At 32.6% G+C, this 22,830-nt stretch overlaps 3 protein-coding genes and 1 long non-coding RNA gene across 6 annotated transcripts; 3 read left to right on the forward strand and 1 right to left on the reverse strand.

Moving 5' to 3' along the window:
• Nucleotides 1–3,539: 3,539 nt before the first annotated feature.
• Nucleotides 3,540–10,488, forward strand: LOC11421978 (putative nuclear RNA export factor SDE5). Of its 3 annotated transcripts, none has more exons than XM_024777496.2 (12): nt 3,540–3,668; nt 5,764–6,340; nt 6,769–6,794; nt 7,128–7,226; nt 7,994–8,067; nt 8,222–8,448; nt 8,913–8,995; nt 9,129–9,185; nt 9,419–9,486; nt 9,604–9,707; nt 9,824–9,894; nt 10,007–10,488. In XM_024777496.2, the coding sequence occupies exons 2-12, from the start codon at nt 5,782–5,784 to the stop codon at nt 10,121–10,123; spliced, it is 1,485 nt and encodes a 494-aa protein (XP_024633264.1). In that variant the 5' UTR covers nt 3,540–3,668; nt 5,764–5,781; the 3' UTR covers nt 10,124–10,488. The 3 variants fall into 3 exon arrangements, with proteins under 3 accessions (XP_024633264.1, XP_013462505.1, XP_003593562.1); XM_013607051.3 differs by lacking the exon at nt 3,540–3,668 and adding an exon at nt 4,643–4,826 and having other exon boundaries at nt 10,007–10,484; XM_003593514.4 differs by lacking the exon at nt 3,540–3,668 and adding an exon at nt 4,643–4,826 and having other exon boundaries at nt 7,149–7,226; nt 10,007–10,484.
• A 1,646-nt stretch (nt 10,489–12,134) lies between these two features.
• Nucleotides 12,135–13,352, forward strand: LOC11423939 (stress-related protein). The gene is made up of 2 exons (XM_003593515.4): nt 12,135–12,366; nt 12,525–13,352. The coding sequence occupies exons 1-2, from the start codon at nt 12,337–12,339 to the stop codon at nt 13,134–13,136; spliced, it is 642 nt and encodes a 213-aa protein (XP_003593563.1). The 5' UTR covers nt 12,135–12,336; the 3' UTR covers nt 13,137–13,352.
• A 1,686-nt stretch (nt 13,353–15,038) lies between these two features.
• On the reverse strand, nt 15,039–17,361 carry LOC11423940 (pentatricopeptide repeat-containing protein At4g21705, mitochondrial). Its single transcript, XM_003593516.4, has 2 exons — nt 17,011–17,361; nt 15,039–16,819 (listed from the first exon to the last, which is right to left on the reverse strand). Exons 1-2 carry the CDS (start codon nt 17,251–17,253, stop codon nt 15,575–15,577), a joined length of 1,488 nt encoding a protein of 495 aa, XP_003593564.1. The 5' UTR covers nt 17,254–17,361; the 3' UTR covers nt 15,039–15,574.
• A 2,128-nt stretch (nt 17,362–19,489) lies between these two features.
• On the forward strand, nt 19,490–21,135 carry LOC112419167 (uncharacterized). The gene is made up of 2 exons (XR_003009286.2): nt 19,490–19,939; nt 20,854–21,135. It is a non-coding gene; the product is annotated as an uncharacterized lncRNA (long non-coding RNA).
• The last annotated feature ends 1,695 nt before the right edge of the window (nt 21,136–22,830 follow it).

Below are 22,830 nucleotides of genomic sequence, written 5' to 3' on the forward strand. Positions count from 1 at the left end.
TCTGTCTTGGACTTGGTGCAGGAGAGAGATAGTGGATCTGCAATCTTCAGGCCCATGCTTTTAGAAGATTTGCTTGATTTTGTTCAGAGTACATGTTATCTCTGATGCAAGTTCTCCTTTTGCTACCTTTTTTTCTTTCTACCAACTACACTGTTCATAGCTGGAAGCATGTGCAGAAGAGAACATTCTGACCATCAGAATGTTTCATTTGCTCTTACTTTAGGATGATTTGTAAGACTACTTTTGATGTAATCAATCCCAATAGTAGAGACATAACTGAAGTGCAGTAAAGTAACCTCTAGGATAATATCCTTTATGGAATATTCCTAGAACTTCAAGTGTTCATAGTCTTGAATGAACCTTGAAGACCTTTTTGACACTTTTGTTTGTCCAAGCCTTTATTGCTGATACATTCATGCAATTGTACTTTCCTAGACATATATTTATGTCACGTTGTAGTTTGCATGTTCTTCATGTTCTTGATGATTCTGGGTTTGCTTATGAACAACCTTCTGAATTATCATCAGAACGTTCTGATCAACTTCACTGATCAACTTTCTGAACTTCAGAATTAGTTCGTGGATTCAATGTCCTTTGATTTCATGTATCTTGGTATTATTCAAACCTTGTTCATGTCTTAGTAAAACACTCAAGAGCACAAGTTAAATAACAAAGAATTAATCAAAGTTCATTTAATCATTAATCATTAAAGTTTATTATCTTTAAAATTAATTAGGGATTTTTCCTCAACAGAAGATGATAAAGAATATGAGGGAGGGAGGAAGATGAACCATTTTTGTTGAATTTAAAATTTCTGGTTTTTTAATTTTTGATTTTTAAATTTCTGGGTTTAGGTGATGAAGGTGTGATGAAGATGAGAAAGGAAGAAGATGAAGAAATGAGAAAAAAAAAAGTTGGTGATGATTTCCTATAAGATAAAATAGGCTTTCATGATCCAACGGCCCTCTTTTAAGAAAAAAGATCAAATGGTTAAAATTAATTTTTTTAATATGGTTTACGGTGGACCACCTAAATCTTGGTCCACTTAAGACATTTGAGGTTAATATATTAACAAAAGGGACCAAATTGTGTAACGAAAATTAACTTAAAATATCAAAACGGAATAAATTTTAATTAAGGAATCAAAGCGATACTAATTAAAATTAATTAAGGAACGAAAATAGCAATTAAGCATAGAAACATTTTGTTATGTTATTAAAAAAAAAAAAAAAATTGTTATCATTGCCGGTAAAGAGAAAAGGGTATATGCGTTAAATAAAACCCAGTTCTAATCATCTAAAAAAAACCATTTAGAATGAAAAGAAAAGTAATAACTGAAAATATACAAGGACAGTAAGGGAAGAAGCCAGCCCCCACACAGGCAAAATCGATTTACACTGCCGCAGAAGCTACTATTCCTAACTTCTATTGGAATCCGATTTTAAAAGCCAGAATTGATTTTTCAAAAAACACCCAAACAAATATTTGGTAAAGCAAACTCACTTTTACACTTGCAAACGTACGTCTACCATAACGTGCAACCAAACGGCCACTTCATTGCAAACGTTCCATATTGTTAAACGCACGTCACAATAATAGACACGGTAGAAATAGGGTATATGATTACAAACTTATAAACAAGGAATATGATTAGAAACTTCATGCTCTCATATCACGTAGCTATAGAGTTACGAAACACCGTTAAAAAACAAATCACATACTTGTAAAAAATTCACAAGCAACTCAAAATTATGTGATGGTTGAATTGTATCAAATAGTCACTTCACTATAAAGAATCATATAGGTACAAATTCACAAGCAACTTAAAAAATTCACAAACAATCGTAACCAAATGTTAGAAGAAGGAGAAGAGATTGAATAATGTGGTGAACTATAGGCCTTTGGACTCATGTGATTCAGACTCAATTTGAGGATAGCTTGAGAATCTGAGTCATTGTTAGGATTACTAGTTCCATATAAGTGGTTGTTATTCTCATCCTCTTCAAACTATGCAAAGTGGAGGTTCATTTCCTTGATATTTTCTTCTCATTCTTTCTCCGCGTTCACAACTTCTTTTATCCTTGTAGGTTGATAATTTAATCGTCTTTGGATATTCGTGGATAAAATATGTCATGAGTACATGACAGATACCTCAATGGATATCTATGGATAAAATAAACGAATATTTTAATTATCTGTAATTTAAATGATGCAAATATGGATTGGATGATATTTACATTCGTAGATATTTGAATCCACTATTAAAATAATTAAATTATATGAATAATCTTACCGTGATTTCAATTTCAATCAAAAAACCCTAACACTATACAATATTATTACATAACACTTCAATTCTTCTCTAAAATAAGGAACTTTAATTATGTTTTTGTCGAATCAAATAACTTTGTTTTGTTAAATGTGATTAACTTTATTTATGTTTTTCTCAAGGAACATTGTTTTTGTTAAATGTGATTAATTTTTTTGGGTTATGAATGAAAAGTATGTATATTATTATATTTTTGTAAAAATAAGAAAATGAATGGGTTGAACTTTGTTGTTAAATTTTAGGTAATTATAGCTTAAAAAAATAAGTAATTATAAAAAAAAAGTTACAAAAATGATTTTTTTTTAAAAGTGTCATCCATGAATATTTGTATATACATGTGGGCAGGGGGTACCTCAAATTCCCATGAATTACACATTTAACCAATATATGCACGGATATACTGAGGGCATGTTTATCATATTTATCTATCGGGACGGATACAAATATCATATTATCCACACCCACGAATATCCATTTACATCCTAATTTATCCTCATCAAAAGCTTCCCTCGAACTACATTTCCTCTTCTTGCGTAAAGGATGTTGAGTAGTGTATTTCCTAATGCGAGGTGCTTCCTCTTCAACCGCAGAAAACAAGGTCCAACAACCACGAACCATTGGAAACCGCTGTAAAGATCAACTAGCTCCACCCTGAAATATGGTTTTACCAGAAAAACGTAAAAGTGTTTGATTATATTTTTATCACTGACCACTTCTGAAATATGTTTATTATTTTTCTATTAATTAAATATTAAAAAATTAATTCATACATAATTGAAGACTAATTTTTTGTCATATGATTTTTTTAAAGTTGTGCTATTCGAAAGAAAATGTCCCGAAAATATCACGAGTAATTAAAACCGTTAGATCTTGGCTCAAGTGGAAAACATGGGTGACCAAAGATTGAAAAGGTGGAGGAGGGGTATTAATTAATGAACTAGCATCGTGATCTTCTCGTGGTATAATTTTTCTTGAATGCGGGCATTTCCTTATTTATTTATTTTTTTAAATTGATCCATTGGATATTTTTATCACAAACTAAAAGCTAGATTTTTCTCTTTAAATATGGGATTTTCAATATTTTTTTCTATATTAATTATATAAAAAATTATATTAATTATAAAACTTTATATATTAATTAAATAATCTATCTAATAGTATAAATACCACATTTTAGAACCCTAAAATCAAAATCTCACAAAAAGTACGTTGTAACCTTAAAACTCGTTCGAAGAGCGGACAACACAGAAGGAGGGAGAATGCGGTTGGAATTGTGGGTGTGATAGAAATTCACTCGCTTTGGAGGCATCTTGCACCACCATTTTATACAGAAAGAAAGGTAACACTACTTTCCGTCATCAAAGATTATTGCATATGTAGTTTGTTAAATAAATCTTCAAATTCCATGAAAAAATTGGTATTAATTACTTGATCCGATATACATTAATAATATTCAATATTGATCTACAAACCTAGGCATGACAACATAATCCGCCCCCGTCCAAACTGGGCGTAGGTGCTGGGAAAATTCGATTTTTTGGTACGAGGGAGAGGACGGGGGATGCTTATACATGCCCTGCATCCACCCCCGTCCCATCCCCCTTATTGAAATTTACCTTATTATATTTAATAATCATATACCCATTAACTTACACATACGTACCAAACTCTTTTAATATATTGTTACTCTTTAGAAACATGCTTATTAGAATTATCTTGCTCTTTTGAAAGAGGTCTGTCAGATCTTTTATTATTAATTTAATCTTTTTTGTTGATATAAAAAATGAAAAAAACATGCAACTTTTTAATTATTTTTTTAAGAAATACAATTTCCGTGGATTGTAGTGAAGGTGGACGGGGAAACTCACTCCCATTGGAAGTGGGAGTTCAATTGTTACCTCCGAAAGGGTTTGGGGCAGGTGCATGTACATGAAAGCGGGAGCAGGGCCGATAATGCTTAAACTCACTCCCCGCCCCGTTGTCATGCCTATTTGAACCCCTACCTCTTATTTTTTTACTTCCTCTAGTCTATTTGAACCCTAGCACCCACCACCCACCCCCCTTTTTACTTCCTCTAGACTTATATGTTAGCAAAGATTTTTTTTTTTTTAACTTCATTGAATAATGAATATACCCAGTGTATAATATTGACCGGATTCATCAATTATTCAATAAATTTGAAAAAAAATATAGATATAGATTATTTATCTATTAACTTAAAAAAAAATATAGATTAATTGTATTTTTCCGATCAATTTTTTATTATAATTCCCAAAAAGTTGACAAAAAATAATGAGAACCTTCCTTGAGAAGCTCCTTGTTTGGCAAGATTCAAAACTCATTTTTGCATTTTGAATTATTATTTATTTTTTTGTATAGATCATTCAATTTTTACATTCAGTTGGCTATATAAATCATTCAAAACGAAAGTGAGAGCAATTGTTGATAACTTTCTACTATATCATTCTCTTAGCACACACAACACTATCCAATTCAGGTAATTAATAATCACTTAATTAATTAATCGATTAATGCAACTTCTTCTTCTTCTTCTTGCTTTTCTCCTTCCATTGTGTAGTGTTAGTGATTGGGTTTTTGAATTTTTAACATTTCTTTTCTTCCTTCTTCAATCAATTTATGATTCGATCATCGTTTCTTGTTTGTACTGTTTAGTTTTTTGTTTCCAAATTGTGGTGATTCAGATACCCATTTTCTTTAATGGTTTCTTTATATAGAAGAAATGTCACTAAGGGTTTAAGACTTAGATCCTGTTTGGATAAACAACTTGGTTATGCTTACAAATAAGCTATTCTTATAACAAAACTGTTTTCATTTAAGCTATACAAGTTGTTTCCATGGTATTATGACCCATTTTGGATCAACAACTCATTTTCAGCTTATAGCACTAAGTGTTTGTCATGATAAGTGCTTATGTATAAGTTATTTCTATAGCAAAAGGTAAAATAAAGTTAAATTGTTTTTGTATAGTTTATAGACTGTTTTCACAAGCTATCTTGGAGAACTTATGAAAATAAGCTAAAAACAGTTTATGAATAATGTCATAAGTTGTTTTTCGTAAATCTCCCAAACAGTCTTACGAAACTTATGATAGTAGTTAAACTCAAATGCAGAGTTTGTGGAAATAAGTTGAAAACAACTTATGGAAATAAGCCAAACCAGATAGAACCTTAAGAATCTCATTCATTTATCTAGCTTGGTACTTCAATACTTGAATCATTCCCCAAATCATGGCTATGTTAAATTTGCTCTGTGTCCCTTTGTTTTTTTGACTGAAAAGTATAATCATGTGGTATAAGCAATTGTACACAGGCACATTCTATAGCTCAGATCCTTTGGATTTCTTGACCTTATTCATTCACAATCTATATAATTTTGAAACATTAGTTGATTCTTTTTATCAATTTATTTGACAGTGTTCGAGCATAATTAGGATGGAAGTCGCTGGCCAGAACATGGTTGCATATGATGAAGATCAGGCGTTGAAGTGCCTGTATGATGTCTTTGGAGGTTCGTGTTCACTTGACGATATAGCTCATGCCTATTGCAAGGCAAATCGGAATGTAAACTTGGCTGGGGAAATTTTGTATGATATGAAGGGGAGCTCCTCAACCTCTGGAAACCATTCATCTAACTCCGATGCCTTTGAAAAGTCTTCAGAATCATCTGATGGACAGTCCTTTGAAAGTTCCTTCCATGGAAGTAAAAACTCAAGGCCCAAAGTTCGCCCAGTTTCAGCTGGTACTGTTTCAAGCGTTATTGGTAAAAGTTATGTTAGATCCACGCCATCTACAAGCGGGCCTAAAGTGATGACTAAACCGCCTAAGTTGGACGCAAAGGACCTGCCTATGACTGGAATCTATCGTGAAACGAGTGTGTCAAAGCCAAATTCTTCAAAGCGTGACCAGCTTCAAGAGGACATGGAGGAGTTCTTGTTTAAAATGCTTGGAGTTGGTTTTAAGCTTGATAGAAAAATGATACGCGAAGTTCTTGGTACAGAACACTCTAACTTTATGCTGTTGCTCTTAATATCTTAACATTGTACATAATTAATTAATTACGATCTATCTTGAAAGTAAAATCGTGTTGTGTGTGTGTGTGTGTGTGTGTGTGTGTGTGAGCGCCTGTGTGTGTTGGTCTGATGTAAGTCTTGAATGCTCTCTGCCTGCACTTAACTGAACCAATTTAACACTCAATTTTATATCGAGTGCCATTACTTCATTGTATGCTGAATCTGGTTTTACTTTTCATTAATCAACTATTACTAGTTATCAAATATACAATTCAATCTAATGTATTAGTATTTATTAATTATAGATTTCATGACTGAGTTGGAGATAAGTAACTCATTTGCTGAACTATTGTGACAATATATCTTTAGTTTGTATTAACAGTTGCCTTATTATATTGTAAACTTGCAGATATGTGCGGGTATGACTTGCAAAAGGTACACAAAAAGTGTTATGCTTCCACTGATGATGTTTCTTACTTTTTTTCCCCCTTTTCTGGTATTCATATCACAATATACAAGTTTTCTTATTTTCATATATTATTAGGGTTCAAACAATGTAAATTTTAGGAGGATATCATCTTTCACTCATTTGTTTTTTCTGCTCTGTCCACAATATACCTCATCTTTTCTACTTATCTTGGTAGATTGACATATACATTATTTATTTGCATGACATCCCAATGTCCAAATTCTAATGTTATTCTAACCTGCATGAATCATTGTGGTGGTGCTTTGAATAATAGCATTTGTTATCTTTACCTAATTAAGGTATATAATGAAATCATTCAGAGCTTGGATACACTACTAGATCAATCAGTAATGGATTCGGACAAAAGGCCAGCTGCTGTTTGTGATTCATCTGTTAAGGTGCGTATGAAGGCCAAGATTATTTGTAATTAAAGCTGCATTTAAGATTATTTATAATTGAAGCTGCACTTGGATTACTTATTATTCTTCTATTTTTAGACATATACTCCCACCTTCACCAAGGAAGATGTTTTAGGAAAGGGTCGATTACCTTCTGTTGTAAAATTTCTTGTGAATTTTAAATGTGTGTGGGGGTTTATGATTAAATCCCACCTTCACCAAGGAAGATGTTTTAGGAAAGGGTCGATTACCTTCTGTTGTAAAATTTCTTGTGAATTTTAAATGTGTGTGGGGATTTATGATTAAATCCCACCTTCACCAAGGAAGATGTTTTAGGAAAGGGTCGATTACCTTCTGTTGTAAAATTTCTTTGTTCGTGCCAGCGTTTCTATTGACATTTGTCTAGTGATATACATCAGTTTTATGTAACTAATTGTTTACTTGGAGTGCGTAATGTGTTGTGAAATGTATATGTATATTTATATTTATACGCTACCTTTTCCACTCAAATTTTATTTTATATGGCTGTCTATTATTGTAGGTCGTTTTATTCTTGTGCTTGAGTTTTATCCAACAACAGAAGTAGCTTGTGGTTTCCTGTTCTTTTGTGTTCTCTTTCTTAGTTTTTGTATTCTCTTCATTGCCATGGTTTTTGTGCAGAAATTATTTGTTTCTCTGATTGTCATGTGCTCATTGCTGTTTAAGCTAAATGTATTTTAGTAGCCCTCCTTTAATATAATTTGGATACTATCTATGTACTTTTACAGTTTGCAGATGTGAAAACAAAATCTGAAGCACCAGTATCTGAAAAAAAGTCTCAGGATTTAAATTGTATCAGAGGGTATATTTTCTCTCTTATTCGTCCTTCGTTTTTTGTTTATTTCAATATCCACTGCTTCTTGTTTATCTTTTGCTTTAATCGGTATTATGTTCTTGCACAGTCAACTAATTTCATGGCATACTTTGCGTAACATGTTTTCTTTTTTCCATAACAGTGATGGAAACATAGTTTCTGTTAAAGAGACACGTGACATTCAAAAAGAAGTCTTGTCTAATTTGTTCAGTTATCGTGAATATGTTGAGGAACCACGTAAAAGAATTGTAAGGGATGTGAATAAGAAATCACCATATGGAGTTGGACATGTGGTATTTGAACCTCCCAAAGATACAATGGAAGAACACAAGATTGACATGGACTTCAGGCGACGAGAAAACGAAGATGGTACGTCCTTCTTACTTTCCTGTCAATCCTAATTCTCAATCTTGGTTTATTATTTCTAAAATTTGTTTTATTGCGCTGCATACCTTTCGTAGAATAATGTGTGTCTGAATTAGGTTACCATGATGGAAATATTGATATTGATTGCTAGTTTATCGCTTGTGAGAGTGTGGATTTCTTCGATTTTACTAAGTATCTCATGATGCTTAAACTTGCTTACCCTTCCTAAGGGCGAGGATTGAGGCCTTGCAATTATTTTATTTTTATGCTGCATTCACTGGCAGTATCAGAGATTTTGGTGTTTTAATTAGAAGAATTGCTTGATACATTCTTAGAAGCAAAATCCATTTACCGTTCATTTTTTTTTTCTTCTTGTACTTCTTGGCACGTGATATAGGGATATTTCTTTGTCTCTTCCTTTGAAATCAAACTTTACTTTTTATAAGAATGAGTGCGTTGTGTGGCAGATGCTGAGGATGAAGCAGATTACCAAAGTGCACGGAAAGCTGTGAAGGAATATCGGGTGACAATGAAGGAATATTATAAAGCGGTATGTTGCATTACTTTTTCCAGCTTATGGGGATTGTACTTTTGTCCCACATTTAATTGTTAAATAAGGTTAACTTGGTTGGGATCTTTGGTTTGGACATTGTTAAGTACTCATGATTCTCTTGTCACTTTAGGCTGTTGATGCATTCGCAAATGGAGATCAGGCTAAGGCTGAAAAATTGCTAGACCAGGTAAGGTTTTAATAGAATTGTGTCCGACCATAAGTTGCTTGACAATATAATAAACATTGAATTTGTTCATGACATCTGAAATTCCGGTTCATTGATATGTTTGTTCTTGTGTTCTGTTCTTCTGTTAGTGGTACTTCCTTTTGCCTTCTAATGGATGCGCCCATTTTGCACTTAGTTCTTTCATACGAATACTATCTTTTGCCTTCTAATGGCGCATGCTATGTTGTTCCCAGGGGCAATTTTACCTGAACAAGGCACGTGAAGCTGATGACGAATGTAGTAAAATGATTCTTGAAACCAAGTAATCTAATTGTGCTCAAAATTTTCATTTCTTCATATTTTTCTTATTCTTTTCAAGAGGGATAGCATGGAAATTTCGTATGATAGTGACTATTCCTTTTATTGTATTTGTTGGCAGAGCGGAAGAAACACAAGAAATGGTCCTTGACTTGCGTGATCATGAACCAAAGGTTGCTATTAGACTGCTGAAGACCCATCTTTCTTCCCTTTCTGGTATTTCATGTAAGTTAGGGTATTGATCTACTAATCAGTTTATAAATTATTGAATATTGATCCCCTTTCAAATTTCCTCCTGTTAATTTTACATGGTAATTTTAACAATCCCCTATCTCTATCAGCATTCGAGTACCTCAAGGTTATCTTTGATGCAAATGATCAAGCTAACAAGAAAAGGTCTACCAGAGTAATGGTGAGATTGAGTGGTTTTATGTTTACTTTGAATGCACCAATGATATTTTAAAAAGTAAAAGAAAAAATAACCATGAGTAAATTACTGATTAATGGTCTTTTATTTTGGACAGGTGTTAAAACTATTAGAGCAGGAGTCTATAAAGTGGGTTGAAGGAGAAACGGCTGGGACAATATTGATCCGCTTAGATAACATTGATCGTAATCGGTTGAGTTTTTACAAACCATAGCATCTTTGCTGTGAATCAAGGATGGTGGTTTATTACACCATTGTCTTATTACTGATTACTTAACAAATGAATGGCTATCCAACCTCCATGATGTGCAAGTAGTTTACTATTTGTCAATTTTGGAACTGGGGTTGTTGAAGTGAGGTTGGTTGTTTGGTCCCAAATATAGTTGACATGATTTTTTTTGCAAATATTAACTGAAATATGAGGATCCAAATTGAAAAATACTAGTTTTGTCTCTTGCCTCTTGCTTGGCACATGTGATTCTGTAAACATGAATTGTCCGTGCTAGTGAAATGTAAATGTTGTTTCACTTGAACGTACGGAATATATGAAGCTTTGACTCTTCAAGATTATTATATTTACATGTCTAAAGATAAATGATACTTTAGTTTAAGTCAGTTATGATAAATTTGCATGATCTACTTAAAGCGTTGGTTGGTTATCCAGATCAAATTTGAAAGATAGTCAAAATATGTTATTGGTGAAGCTAACGGTTTAAGAATGGCATGACTACGAATATGTTCTAGATGGATGGGCTATGCTCATACATACTCACCTGGTTGTATTCTTCTGGTATTTTGTGTGCGTGGAGTTTTTTTCTTTCTAGAATTTTTATTTGAAGTTTTAATTTTTAACATGACACGAATGCTTTTGTGGTCCAAAAGGTTCCTCGTAAAATAGACTATATTCTTTTTTTGGAATCATGGAGTTTATTTTCTACCAATGAAAATATTAAATTGGGTCAGACATAGATTGAAATCATTTGTTTTGTGCATGTTGAAAAGAAAAAGAAAAGTAAGTAAAAGAAATTTGTTTACAACCAAAATTACAAAGGTTCGACAAAATAGAAGTATATTTAAGCTTTTATTTGACCAAAGCAAAAAGGAATAAAACAAAGGAATATAACAAACAGCTAGGATCTCCATCCATGACCAAAGTCTAAATAGTGGTCTGATTTGAACATGTCACACAAATTAGACAATACAATACAATATGTACAATTTGATTTTTTTTTTTTTAAAATAAAGCTTGTATTTAAACGTATAAGTAGTAATCCTCGTGAGATAAGCTCAATTGGTAAGGACAATGCATAATATACGCAAAGTCCAGGGTTCAAACTCCGGCCACCAAAAAAATAGAAAAACGTATAAGTAGTAGTATCATACTCTTTAAAAAAATAGAAAATGATAAATTTATCCACATAGAAGTTTAATAATACATTTCTTTTTACGGTAGGGTTTTGTTTTTTTCAAGCAGTCTAGTAGTTAAGAATTCACTTTTTAAATAAGTAAGGTGGCCGATTATGTAATATCTCCACCAATTAAGCAAAACTCACGAAAACGACAATAGATTTTAATAATACATAAACATTAATTGATAAAAGCAATTTTTTTTTTATATTCATGGTTAGTGATGTTGTGTTTGATGAAAGCATCAACGGGAATCGGGAAAGTCCAAAAATTGTGAAAAAAATCAGTTCTACATGAAAAAGCAAACAAGTGTAAGTACGTAAATTTATTTTGCAGATATCCAGTATAAACACATTAGATTACCATTTAAGCTTAACTTTTCGAAAAAAACTACCATTTGCTAAATTTATCAGATGTTTCATACAAGAAATGTATACCTCAAAAAAAAAATGTATACTGTGTACACTAATCACAATCGTACTTATAAATATAAATTGTTTTTATTAATTCTTTCATTGTATTAAAAAAATTAACAAATCATCTAATTAAGGTTTACTCGATTAATAATGAGTTGATTCATTTGTAAAGTCGTAAGTTCAACTATCGTTGTAAGCACAACGACCTCTTTGATTCACGGAGCCTTGAATCTACGTTGATCTTAGTGTGTCATCGAATCTCTAACTCATCTAAACATCTAATCTAAAAAAAAACATTTGAAAGAAAATTATTGTAAAATAAAAAACAAAATATGGAAGATACTAGAAGGTTGTCTAAATGAATGAGAACAAAAATAATAACTTAACGCAGAAGAAAAACCGCTATAGTATTGAAAAACTGAAACGCGTTTTGGTCTTTCGCTTTCTTAGCACCACCCTTCGTTTTTCTCTCTAACCCTAAATTCCCTCACCGCCTCATTTCCTCTTCCATATATAACCCAACTCATCTTCACATTTTTCCCATTCCCAATTTCCCCTTTTCAAACCCTAACCCTAATCATCATCGTTCAATTCACCGATCACCATGGCCGCTGAACCCCAACAACAACAATTGGTACTGTATCTCTCTCTCTCTCTCTCTCTCTCTCTCTCTCTCTCTCTCTCTCACTCTCTTTTTTCTTCTCTTCAATTCAATCATAATTTTATATGTTTAATTTGATTTAGTTTTTCGAACTTTTTTTTTTAATTGAATTTGATTTTATTTTATTGAAGGTTGATGAGAACAATCGCGATCACACTGAAGAAGAGCAAGAATTGAAATACCTTGAATTCGTGCAATTCGCAACGATCCAAGCCGTTATGCGATGCGCAATTCTCTATTCCTACGCTAAGGAACGTTCCGGTCCATTGAAATCCGGCGTTGACACCGTCGAAGAAGCTGTTAAAACCGTCGTTGGACCAGTCTACGACAAATTCCACCAAGTCCCAGTCGAGCTTCTCAAATACGTTGATCGCAAAGTTGATGAATCCGTTTCTGAGATCGATCGTCATGTTCCTACTAACGTCAAGAAGGTTTCAAATCAAGCTGCCTCTGTCGTCAGCGAAGTCCGTCGCACCGGTGTTGTTGAATCTGCTTCTGGACTTGCGAAAACTGTTTACTCGAAATATGAACCGAAAGCGGAGCAGTGTGCTGTTTCGGCTTGGAAGAGGTTGAATCAGCTTCCTTTGTTTCCTACTGTTGCAAACGTGGTTTTGCCAAAAGCTGCTTATTGTAGTGAGAAGTATAATGAAGCTGTTGTTTCGAGTGCGGAGAAAGGTTATAGAGTTTCTGCTTATCTTCCATTGGTTCCTACTGAGAGGATTGCTAAGGTGTTTGCTGCTTAGTTGATATGATTTCGGTTGTGTCACATTGTTCGTTCCTTTATTTTGTTTGTTTGTTTAGTTTTATTTTAAGTGTTTTTAGTTTCTGGTGTGGATATTGTGACTTGAATGGGAATCAAATTCTATGACAATACAATTTGATCTTGATTCTATTATGTTTGATATCATGGATTCATGGTGAATCTGAATGAATTAGTGGCAACTCGTGATTCTGGCAAACCTAATGCAATACTAAACATACTCTTAATGTGAGGAAAATTGAAGGTTCCTTACATATTGATTACGAACCCTTCCTTCAAAAAAAATATTGATTACGAACCCGGAGATTGGAAGATGACGAGTTAAATACAATGTTTTAAAAATTGAACTGGAGGATTTGGTTTGTTGATTGAAACTGTTAAAAATTTGATTATTTGTACAGATTGATTGTTTCAAACCATGGAGGGTTTAATTATTTGTTGATTGAAACTTTCTACAATTTGAACAGTTTGACTGCAGTAAACCATGATTGATATTTCAGATCTTGCTGCTTTGATATTTGGTTCATTTATTCAAACATTGGTTGAAGGCAATTTAATATGGTAGACCAGTTCAATCCACAATTTTCATAACTACTTTACACTTTTTCAAACATTGGTTGAAGGCAATTACGCTTAATAATAAACTATTCATATAGTGTAGTTTTGATATAATATTTGATATCATTGTGAATTTGTTTGAATTATGGTGAGCTACCCTGATTTTGTATAAGCTACAAAATTGGATGACTCATTGTGATTCCTGCAAACCTACTGCAATGATTTTTGAATCTGGTCGTGAACAAACTGAGAGTTGAAGTTTTATTTTTGATTGATAATTACAAACTTGATTTCAACGTTTACGACGAATGAAAGATGATGAGTTAATTGCCAATGTTTTATAAGAGTTAATTGCCAATGTTTTATAAATTGAACTCGGGTTAAATATCTTCAATGAAACTGTTCACAATTTGATCATTTGAACAGTTCTACCATAGTAAACCATGGAGTATTAAATTGACTGCCCATCGAAACTGTTTACCATTTGACTATTTCAACAGTTTGATTCTAGTAGACCATGATTCAGAAATCTTGTGGGTTTGATATTTGGTTTGTTTTTGAAAACATCATCGGTTGAAGGTAATGTGACATGGTAAACTTGTTCAATCCATAATTTTCACAATCGTTTTACATGTAGTAATAAACCGATCAATTTGACATTTTGCATTATGAATCCGAATCACGGAAACGTACAAAAATAGTTTCATGGAATGATTTTCAGCTTCTTTATTAACCGATGGATATAGTTAGCCATATACTCACGGCATAGTGCGCATGCTTGGATGAACGGTGGTGAGCAGATGTGATTTTGTAAAGCTACGAAGTGTAGTTTATGTCAAAATCACACAAGTGAACCATGATTTTGTCAATTTTGCCGCTCATTTAAACATACACTACACACTAGAGTACAAATCATACCTACACGTGATGATCCAGCCACACAATAATATGACCAAGGCTATAGAGTCCACAACCACTGCATAAACAGTTGGATTACAATTTCCCATGATGCTTATCAGTTATCATGCATTATCAATGTCCAATTCATTTCTTTGACTCCAGATATTTCTCTCCTGTCACACACTCAATCCTTCCCTCATCTGCATGCCCAATCCAAACTGGGAAATTTTTTTGGGTGTGGTGCTTGCAATTTATGAGTAATTAAATCAAAGATGGAAATAAGAAGTGAAATTGAACGGGTTCTTTCTTATCCACTATCGATTGCAGGTTTGAGTTTGAGACATGGTTTTATATAATTTTACGATTACATAAACTATTGGATGCTTTTGCTGAATGTTAAGTAAATTAGTGAACGGGACTTCAAGAGTTGGTGCAAAATCACAACATCAAGAGGACAAGAGTTTTTATTGTGAGGCAAACATTAGTTACCAATGGTCCAGCAATTAAATTTAGGAAACAACCATAACTTATTCAAATCTAAACAGTGCTTGACATTAATCAGTGCTTTTCCAATATCTAATTCTTCTCTGCACAAATCATCACTATTATTGGGAGCTGGCAGAGGTGCTAGCCTTGAGACCGTTATGCCAATTTCCGACGTCAGTAGCAGCAGATTGCCGCTGTGGCAGCAACAAGTCTTTGACCCCTCTCTCCGTCCCTCTCCTTGTTTCATGTTTGATACTAAACCCTCTGCATTTTTGCTGCAAATTGTTGCAACATTAATAAATGTGGTTTCACAGCGAGGAGACGGAAGGAGGGTAACAGTGTAGAACTTGGGTTTGGTTGATAAAAGAGTTCTTAGGGGTCATTAATTTGAGGACTAAAATTAGTCATGAACCGAAACATGAATGAGTCTTGCACGCTAGAAGCCACCCAAGAATATAATGTGAAACTGAAGTTTGTTTACAAGTTTCCTTCCTTCTTCATCTTGACAATTTCTGCAGTTTTTCCGGTTTCGTCAATGTTATCTTCTTTCATGCGGTCCAAGACCCCATCCACTTCTTTATCAGCCCGTACATAAGCCTTGAGCAGGGAATGATACATGTGTCTATTCTTTTGGAATTTTTTCAATAACCTCACCAAAGCTTCTGCGTCTTCAACAGAAGCATTATCACCAATCCAACTATATATACTAGAAATCACCCTGTGGTTTGGCTTCCGTTTTTTATTTTCCGGATACAAACAGACGGCAGTTTTCAAGCACTCCAATGCTTTCTCCATCTCACCTTTGAGCAAGTATCGATCTGCGACTAGAATCCAAGAGCTTGTATCAGTGTACTTTCTCTTCTTCCATATATCTTGAAGTATGGCTTCTGCTTTCTCGGGAAAATCTTTTTCAGAGTACCCAACGACTACCACATTTGGAACTCCATAATCATAGCAGTTACCAGAGAATTCCCATTCCTTGAGTATTTTGTCAGCTTCATCAAACTCCTCAAGCTTTACCAGCGATTCTAACATGGTTATAAAATCCCTGTTTAGGCACCTCTTGCAAGCACTTTTTTCCATATCCCATAGTCTTAGAACCTCATTCTTTTTTCCAAGACGAGCGTAAAGAGAGATAAGATGGTTGTAACCCTCTCCATCTTTGTCATCCAGCCTCTTCTCACATTTCCTCAGAGCATCAATTGCCTCACTTGAAAGTTCTGCTTTTATATAGAAATTGGCCACGACAGAATACGTGTTCCAGTCCATCACAATGTGTGGTTGACTCTCCATCTCTTTCAATATTGCGTTCATTCCATCAATGTCTGACCTCACACCATAAGAACCTATACAGATTCTGTAGCTAAAGTTGTCCGGCAAAACATGGTTTTCCTTCATCTCATTAAACACATCAGAAACTTTCTCATGCTGTCCTATATTTGTGTACAGACACATAATGTTATTATAAGTTAGAGACGACAAAGCAAACCCCAACTCCTTCATTTTCTTCAAATGGGATAGAGACTTATCGACTTGACGCTGACGTACATAGCAATTCAAAAGAGCACCGTGTGTCTTCTCATTTCTTTCTATATCCTTCAAGCTATTAAAATAGGTTTCTGCAGCATAAAAACCGTGAACCCTTCCAGTAAGATCCAAATGCACCGCGTGTTCAACTGGAGAAAATATGCACACACCAATCTTATTCATCCACTCGGACACCTGCACCCATTATTAGGCAACAGAGTTTAAGACTAAAAAACCAAATCAGATTAGACCCTGTTTGGATAAATAAATAGCTTAATTTGTAGCTTATAACATCAGCGCTTTTCAATTATCATATATAAGTGCTTATTAAACACAAATCAAAAGCTGCATTAAGCTAAAATATAGAATGAAGAGAAATTGAAAACCTGGAGAGCTTGTGTGAATCTACTACGCTTGCGAAGATCACGAACAATGCGTTGAAGCTCACCAACACTGACCTTGTTACCCTTATAGACCCAATCATCGAGCTGAGGAGCAACGCTTGTGGTTTGATTTCCGAGTGGACTGATTACGGAGTAGAGACTCGGTTTCTTGGTCTTGCTGGTGTAGTATGATCTGTTTCTGCTTCCAATGTTGGTTGCAATGCTTCGAAGAAGCTTCCAATTCATGGTTATGGCTACTGTAGCTAGCTAGGGTTTATCTTTCTACTCTCTTTCGGTGGTAACGATTCTCACAAAGAAATGGTGAAAAACAACACGTAATCGATTGACAAATTATTTCTGTTTTTGAAGGATTTCTGACATTGACATGTTTTTTTTCAATAAAAATATATTAAATTTTCCTTTTAGTCTCTTTAACTTTTTTTATTTTATTTTTAGTCTTTATAAAAATTTTAATCATGATTTTTTGTTCTTATTTTTAAATCAACTCATGTATTTATTAATGAAATTATGCAGTAATATGTAAAATATTGTAAAAATTTCTCCGGAAAAAATTAGATTTTTTTAACAAAACATGAATGAAATATGAATTTTTAACCACAAAACAAATAAAAATTCATATTTAATTTATGTTTTGTTAAAAAAAATTGAGAGGTTCTTATAATATTATAAATTTTTCTGCAAAATATTATTTAAAAATATGAATTTTACATACGAGTTTACTTAAAAGTTAAAGAAATTTTTCATAAAAACTAAAATAAAAAAGTTGGTATTTTTGTAGGGATTAAAAATATATTTAACCTTTTTAATTTTAAGGATTATTAGTCTATTTTGTATATTTGGAGGATTAAATTGAACTATAACCCTATAATTTTAATGACCAAAATAATTATTTATTTATTTCAAAAATTGAGTACTACGAGTCTACCCTAAGTGGTTATTGTGTAAGCTATGTAAATATAATAAAATTTGGGTTAAATATGTTTGTAGTCCTTACATTTTGACGAACTTGAAAGAATAGTCTCTATATTTCAAAAAAAAAATCCCTACATTTTTCTCCCGTTAACAAAATTGATCCCTGCCGTCTATTTTCCTCCTAGTCAGCAAACGGAATAGTCTTTGGGCATATTGTGTGGACCTCGTTAAATGACATGTATAGTCGCATGAACATTTTAAATAATGTGGTTTGTCATGTGTCAAGTGACATGTCAATTTTATTATTTAAAAAATAAAAAGAAGAAAGTGATGAATATAGTCTTGAGTTCTTCTTCCATCCAAATATAAGTCCAGAAAACTAGAAAAAACAGAATCCATACGGAGTTGAATACAGTCACATGGTAGAAAAACAAAAAGCCTATACCCACTTAACAGCAACAATTGATACCCTTTCCACCCTCAAAAAAACGTTTTCTTCAAAATAAATTTCTAGTCATCCATTTAATTAGATTAAATCTATTTTTTGGTTGTTGATTTTCTCAAATCTAAATCCAGAAATAAGAAACAAAACCTAGTAAATCATAAATCCTCAAACCCATAAAATCTAGAAGATGATGAAGAATATGAAGGAACCATCATCTCTTTAGCAGAGAAGATTTAGAACATGGAGCAAAATCAGAAGGAACCCTCAAACTCAATTTCGTGATCCCTCTGCCCAACTCTAATGACCCACAAAATCAGACTTTGAAAGATGAATCCTTGCGTATTAATGGTAAGAGAATAGGTTGTCGTTGGAATTAAATGTGGTGATGAATGTGGGTAGATGAGAGAAAAAATAGATGCAAAATCCAGAAGGTGTTTGATTTGGGGATTTAGGGATTTCAATCCTCTTTCTAATGGGTTCGATATAATGGATCGGGTTGTGTTTTACCCATATTTTTTAGTCCGACCCTATTAATAAGTAAAAACAAAAAAAATGTCACATCACCAATCTGTTTGTTGACTGTGTAAAACTTAACGGTAGGGACTAATTTTGTAAAAGAAGGTAAAATGTAGAATTTTAAAAACATTTATTGAAATGTAGGGACTATTCTTCAAAGTCCGTCAAAATGTAAGAACCGAAAACATATTTAACCCATAAAATTTTAATATAAGTTTAATTTCTATTAGGGTTAATTAAGTTTTTAGTCCTTGTAAATATTCACAATTTTGTTTTTAATTCTTACAAAATAAAATCACATTTTTTAGTCTCTGTGACATTTTCCTTAAGTATTTCAGGAACTAAAAATGTTTATAGGATCATCTAATCTAACTTCTAACTTATTCCTAATCCTAATTAACACTCCAATTAACCATGCCAACCCTAAACCTAATGGTTTTGGCTCCAAACATTTTTGACTGTTGATTTCAATCAAAACACATCTGCACACTTCTCAACCGTTGATCCCTAAGCATAATGGTTTGCACACATCAGAATACTCATTTCAAATTCAAAATACAGCCAATTATGTTTTTATTGTGGCCCACATCAATTTTAAACAAAAACACGTTACTTTTAATGTCTTGCTTTGAAACTTACCAACATTTAACTCTCCTTCAGTTTCCAATGAATTTCCATATGCCTTGCTCTTAAATCCATAGTCATTCTTTTCCAAAGAATGTCGCTGCCAATAACCAATTGTATTCTTGACCAAAAAAAAAAAAAAAACCAATTGTATTTGGTTTCTTCCTTAGTACTTAGTACTGTAGCTCACTCATGAATTCAACTCTTTGTGCTCTTCATGATTAAAAGCAAAAACAAATCACATTCATATTTACTATATTGTTTCCAATTTTTCATCGGTTTTCTTTCTCTACCAAGCTTCACACTTTCTGTTTGTGATATAAATTAAATTCTTCCTGGTTTTTTCTATGTGGGGTTGGATGGAGCCCATAGGGAGGACTTTGACGGTGGTTGGGTTTATGCTGTGCATTCAAGGTATTTATAATGAGAATAATATTTTACGGTTTTTATTTCAGATTTTTTTGCATCTTCTATTCCTTTTCAATGGTTTTCCCTTTAATTTTATTTTTAATTTGTTTCCAACTGTTGTCTTTGATTTGTTGACCTGGAAAACAAACAAATTTTTGTCACAGTTTATGGATTTATGTGGTTTTGATTGTGATTTTTTCATTCACATTTCATATATATATATATATATATTTTTTTTTTTTTACGATTTTTCTGGTTTTTTATGTTGAAATTCAGATTGGTACTCATTTGGTAAGTTGGTTTTGCAGGATATTTACTTGATATGATTTAAGTCCGTTCAATTTTGATAAGTTAATTTATCTTAACCAATGGGTTCTGTTATCATGCTTTCTCAATTGTTTTCTTATTTGTGATGAAGATGATGAAGCCAAAACCAATGGGTTATTGATATTATGTTGTTTTTATATAACTTTTCATGGTTTAGAAATTTGTTATTAGAGTCGATTGTTCATTGGAGTTCTCTTGACTTTTCATTGTTTGCTTCAGTAAGCACAGGTGAAGCAAAAAATGCAACCAGCCTATTCAGTTTTTCCATAACATACATTAAATGTTGTAGTAGCTTGGTGTAGCTTGGTCTCTTTTGGTTTAGCCTCATTTGTATTTGCAGGTTCTGGTTGATAATTTAGTCTATGTATTTTCTTTATTTAGCTTGGTGTAGCTTGGTCATATTTAAATATTCATTAATCAGTTGTTGTATAATTTTGTTATCCTATACATCACTTTACTGTAAATCTTTTGTTCAACATGTTTTTATCATTTTCTTCCCTTAACCTACATGTAAGCATCTACTTATTGTGTAATAGAAATTTTGTAAAGGGTAGCTTGATACATTTGGTGTTGATTTTCTTTTGCATTGGCAGGTTGTAATTCATGGTTTGGGTAGAAAGTTGAAAATTTCTGCACAGCCACATGATTTAGCAAAGATGGTGAAGCGGTTAAGGTGGACCAAAGCAATTTAATTTTTTTGATTTATGGCTGAGAGCAACGGAAGATATAGGATGTGTTAGTGTGATGGCCAACACAAGCATCTTCATGTCAGATGGTTTAGTTGATTGGTTATCATCAAATGTTCTTAAAATCCAAAGAGTACTGTTAAAGTGCACAAACACAGTTTCAATTAATCAAGCTAATTATTAACCTTATATTCTTTTTCTAACAATGGATAATAATGAAAGATTTTGTGGTATAGCTGCTAATTCATTTATCTCTTTGTTAATAGTTATCAATTACAGTATAATAACTTTTATCAAATTTTGATCCAAGCGAGTCATCCTTCTAAAATATCTTTGCCATATAATGATTAGCTTCAAACATAGAATGACCACCAAAAGATTTAATCAAATCTATTCATGAAAATTTTGTACATAGGGGTTATTTGACTAAGTTATTTTTTATATAATTTTGAAGGAACCAAACTGTGCTAATCTTATATATTATTAGACAAGTTATTTTTTGTTGGCAAAAATGCTTCAAATGTAGTGTATAAGGAGATGTTCCAAAATATGTGACTCAACATTGTATGTCTTTAAATACTATTTATGTTTATTTATTTTATTATTTATGTAATGAATAATATTGGATTTTTTTTAGCTTCTCCATTTTTAATATCCCAGGCGGTGGCACGGGTAATAGATCTAGTTGACTTAAACCTTTTCTATTAAGTCAGAGTATATGTTGAGTATTACCATAAATGTGTTTTTTTATTGAAAATTATAAGGCTTAAACACACTTTTTACCCCTTAAGTTTGCAAAAGTTGCAATTTTGACCTCTTAATAAAAAAAATGGCAAAAATGACCCCTAATGTTTACCTCCTTTTATAAAATTCCAATTTTAACTAAGTCAATGCCTGCGTGGCAACTTTTTTGACTATATGACATGCCACGTATGTAATTAATAATTAAAAATAAATAAAAATGTCACATAATCAATTAATCATTTTGAAAATTAAATAAATGAAAAAGAAAGTTAAAAACCCATAAAATTCATAAATCTTCATCTTCAACACAAGCCCTGCAAAATCATCTTCAACACCCACAAACTCATTTTCACATAAACCCAAAAAATCAAATCCAATTACACATTCTTTTCTAAAAAATTATCCAGTTGGCATCTTTGTGGGTTATGTGGCATGACACATGGGCTTGACTAAGTTAAAATTGAGGTTTTGCAAAAGGGGGCAAATATGAGGGGTCATTTTTGCTATTTTTTTTTAATATGGAACCAAAATTACTACTTTTGCAAACTTAGAGGGTAAATAATGCGTTTAAGCCAAATTATAATGGTGTGTGTACAAGAGTGGTTGCCACTCAAAGATGTTTATGTATTTGATTAAGCACAAGTTTGAAATCATAGTGGTTATGTTTGAATTATAGTGATCCATCTTAATTATATGACATATTTAGTTTTTCCCAGATTTTTAGTGTGCTTCTATTCCCTTTTTTTAGTTTTATTTTAGAGATGATGGTGTATATATATTTTAGTTCTATTCATTCCGTTCCAAATTGTATGACGTTTTAGACATTTCACATATATTAAGAAATGTAATTAATATTGTGTGAAAAAAAGATATTATGAGTTGTTTTACAAAATTGTCCTTAATAAATAATATAGGAAAGATAAATAAAAGACTTGAAAGAAGAGAGACTAATAAATAATTAAGGTTATAATAGGAAAAATAACATTAATGTTTCATTGGTATTGTAAATAACATACAATTTAGGACAAATATTTTTTCTAAAGTGACATACAATTTGGGACGGAGGGAGTATATATTTGTGGAATTCACTTTGTTGAATGTATAGATTCCCAGAAGGTTAAATTCAATTCGGTTGCTTTC

Source organism: Medicago truncatula, chromosome 2 (assembly GCF_003473485.1).
Source record: "Medicago truncatula cultivar Jemalong A17 chromosome 2, MtrunA17r5.0-ANR, whole genome shotgun sequence".
In the NCBI taxonomy this organism is placed as follows: Eukaryota; Viridiplantae; Streptophyta; class Magnoliopsida; order Fabales; family Fabaceae; genus Medicago; species Medicago truncatula.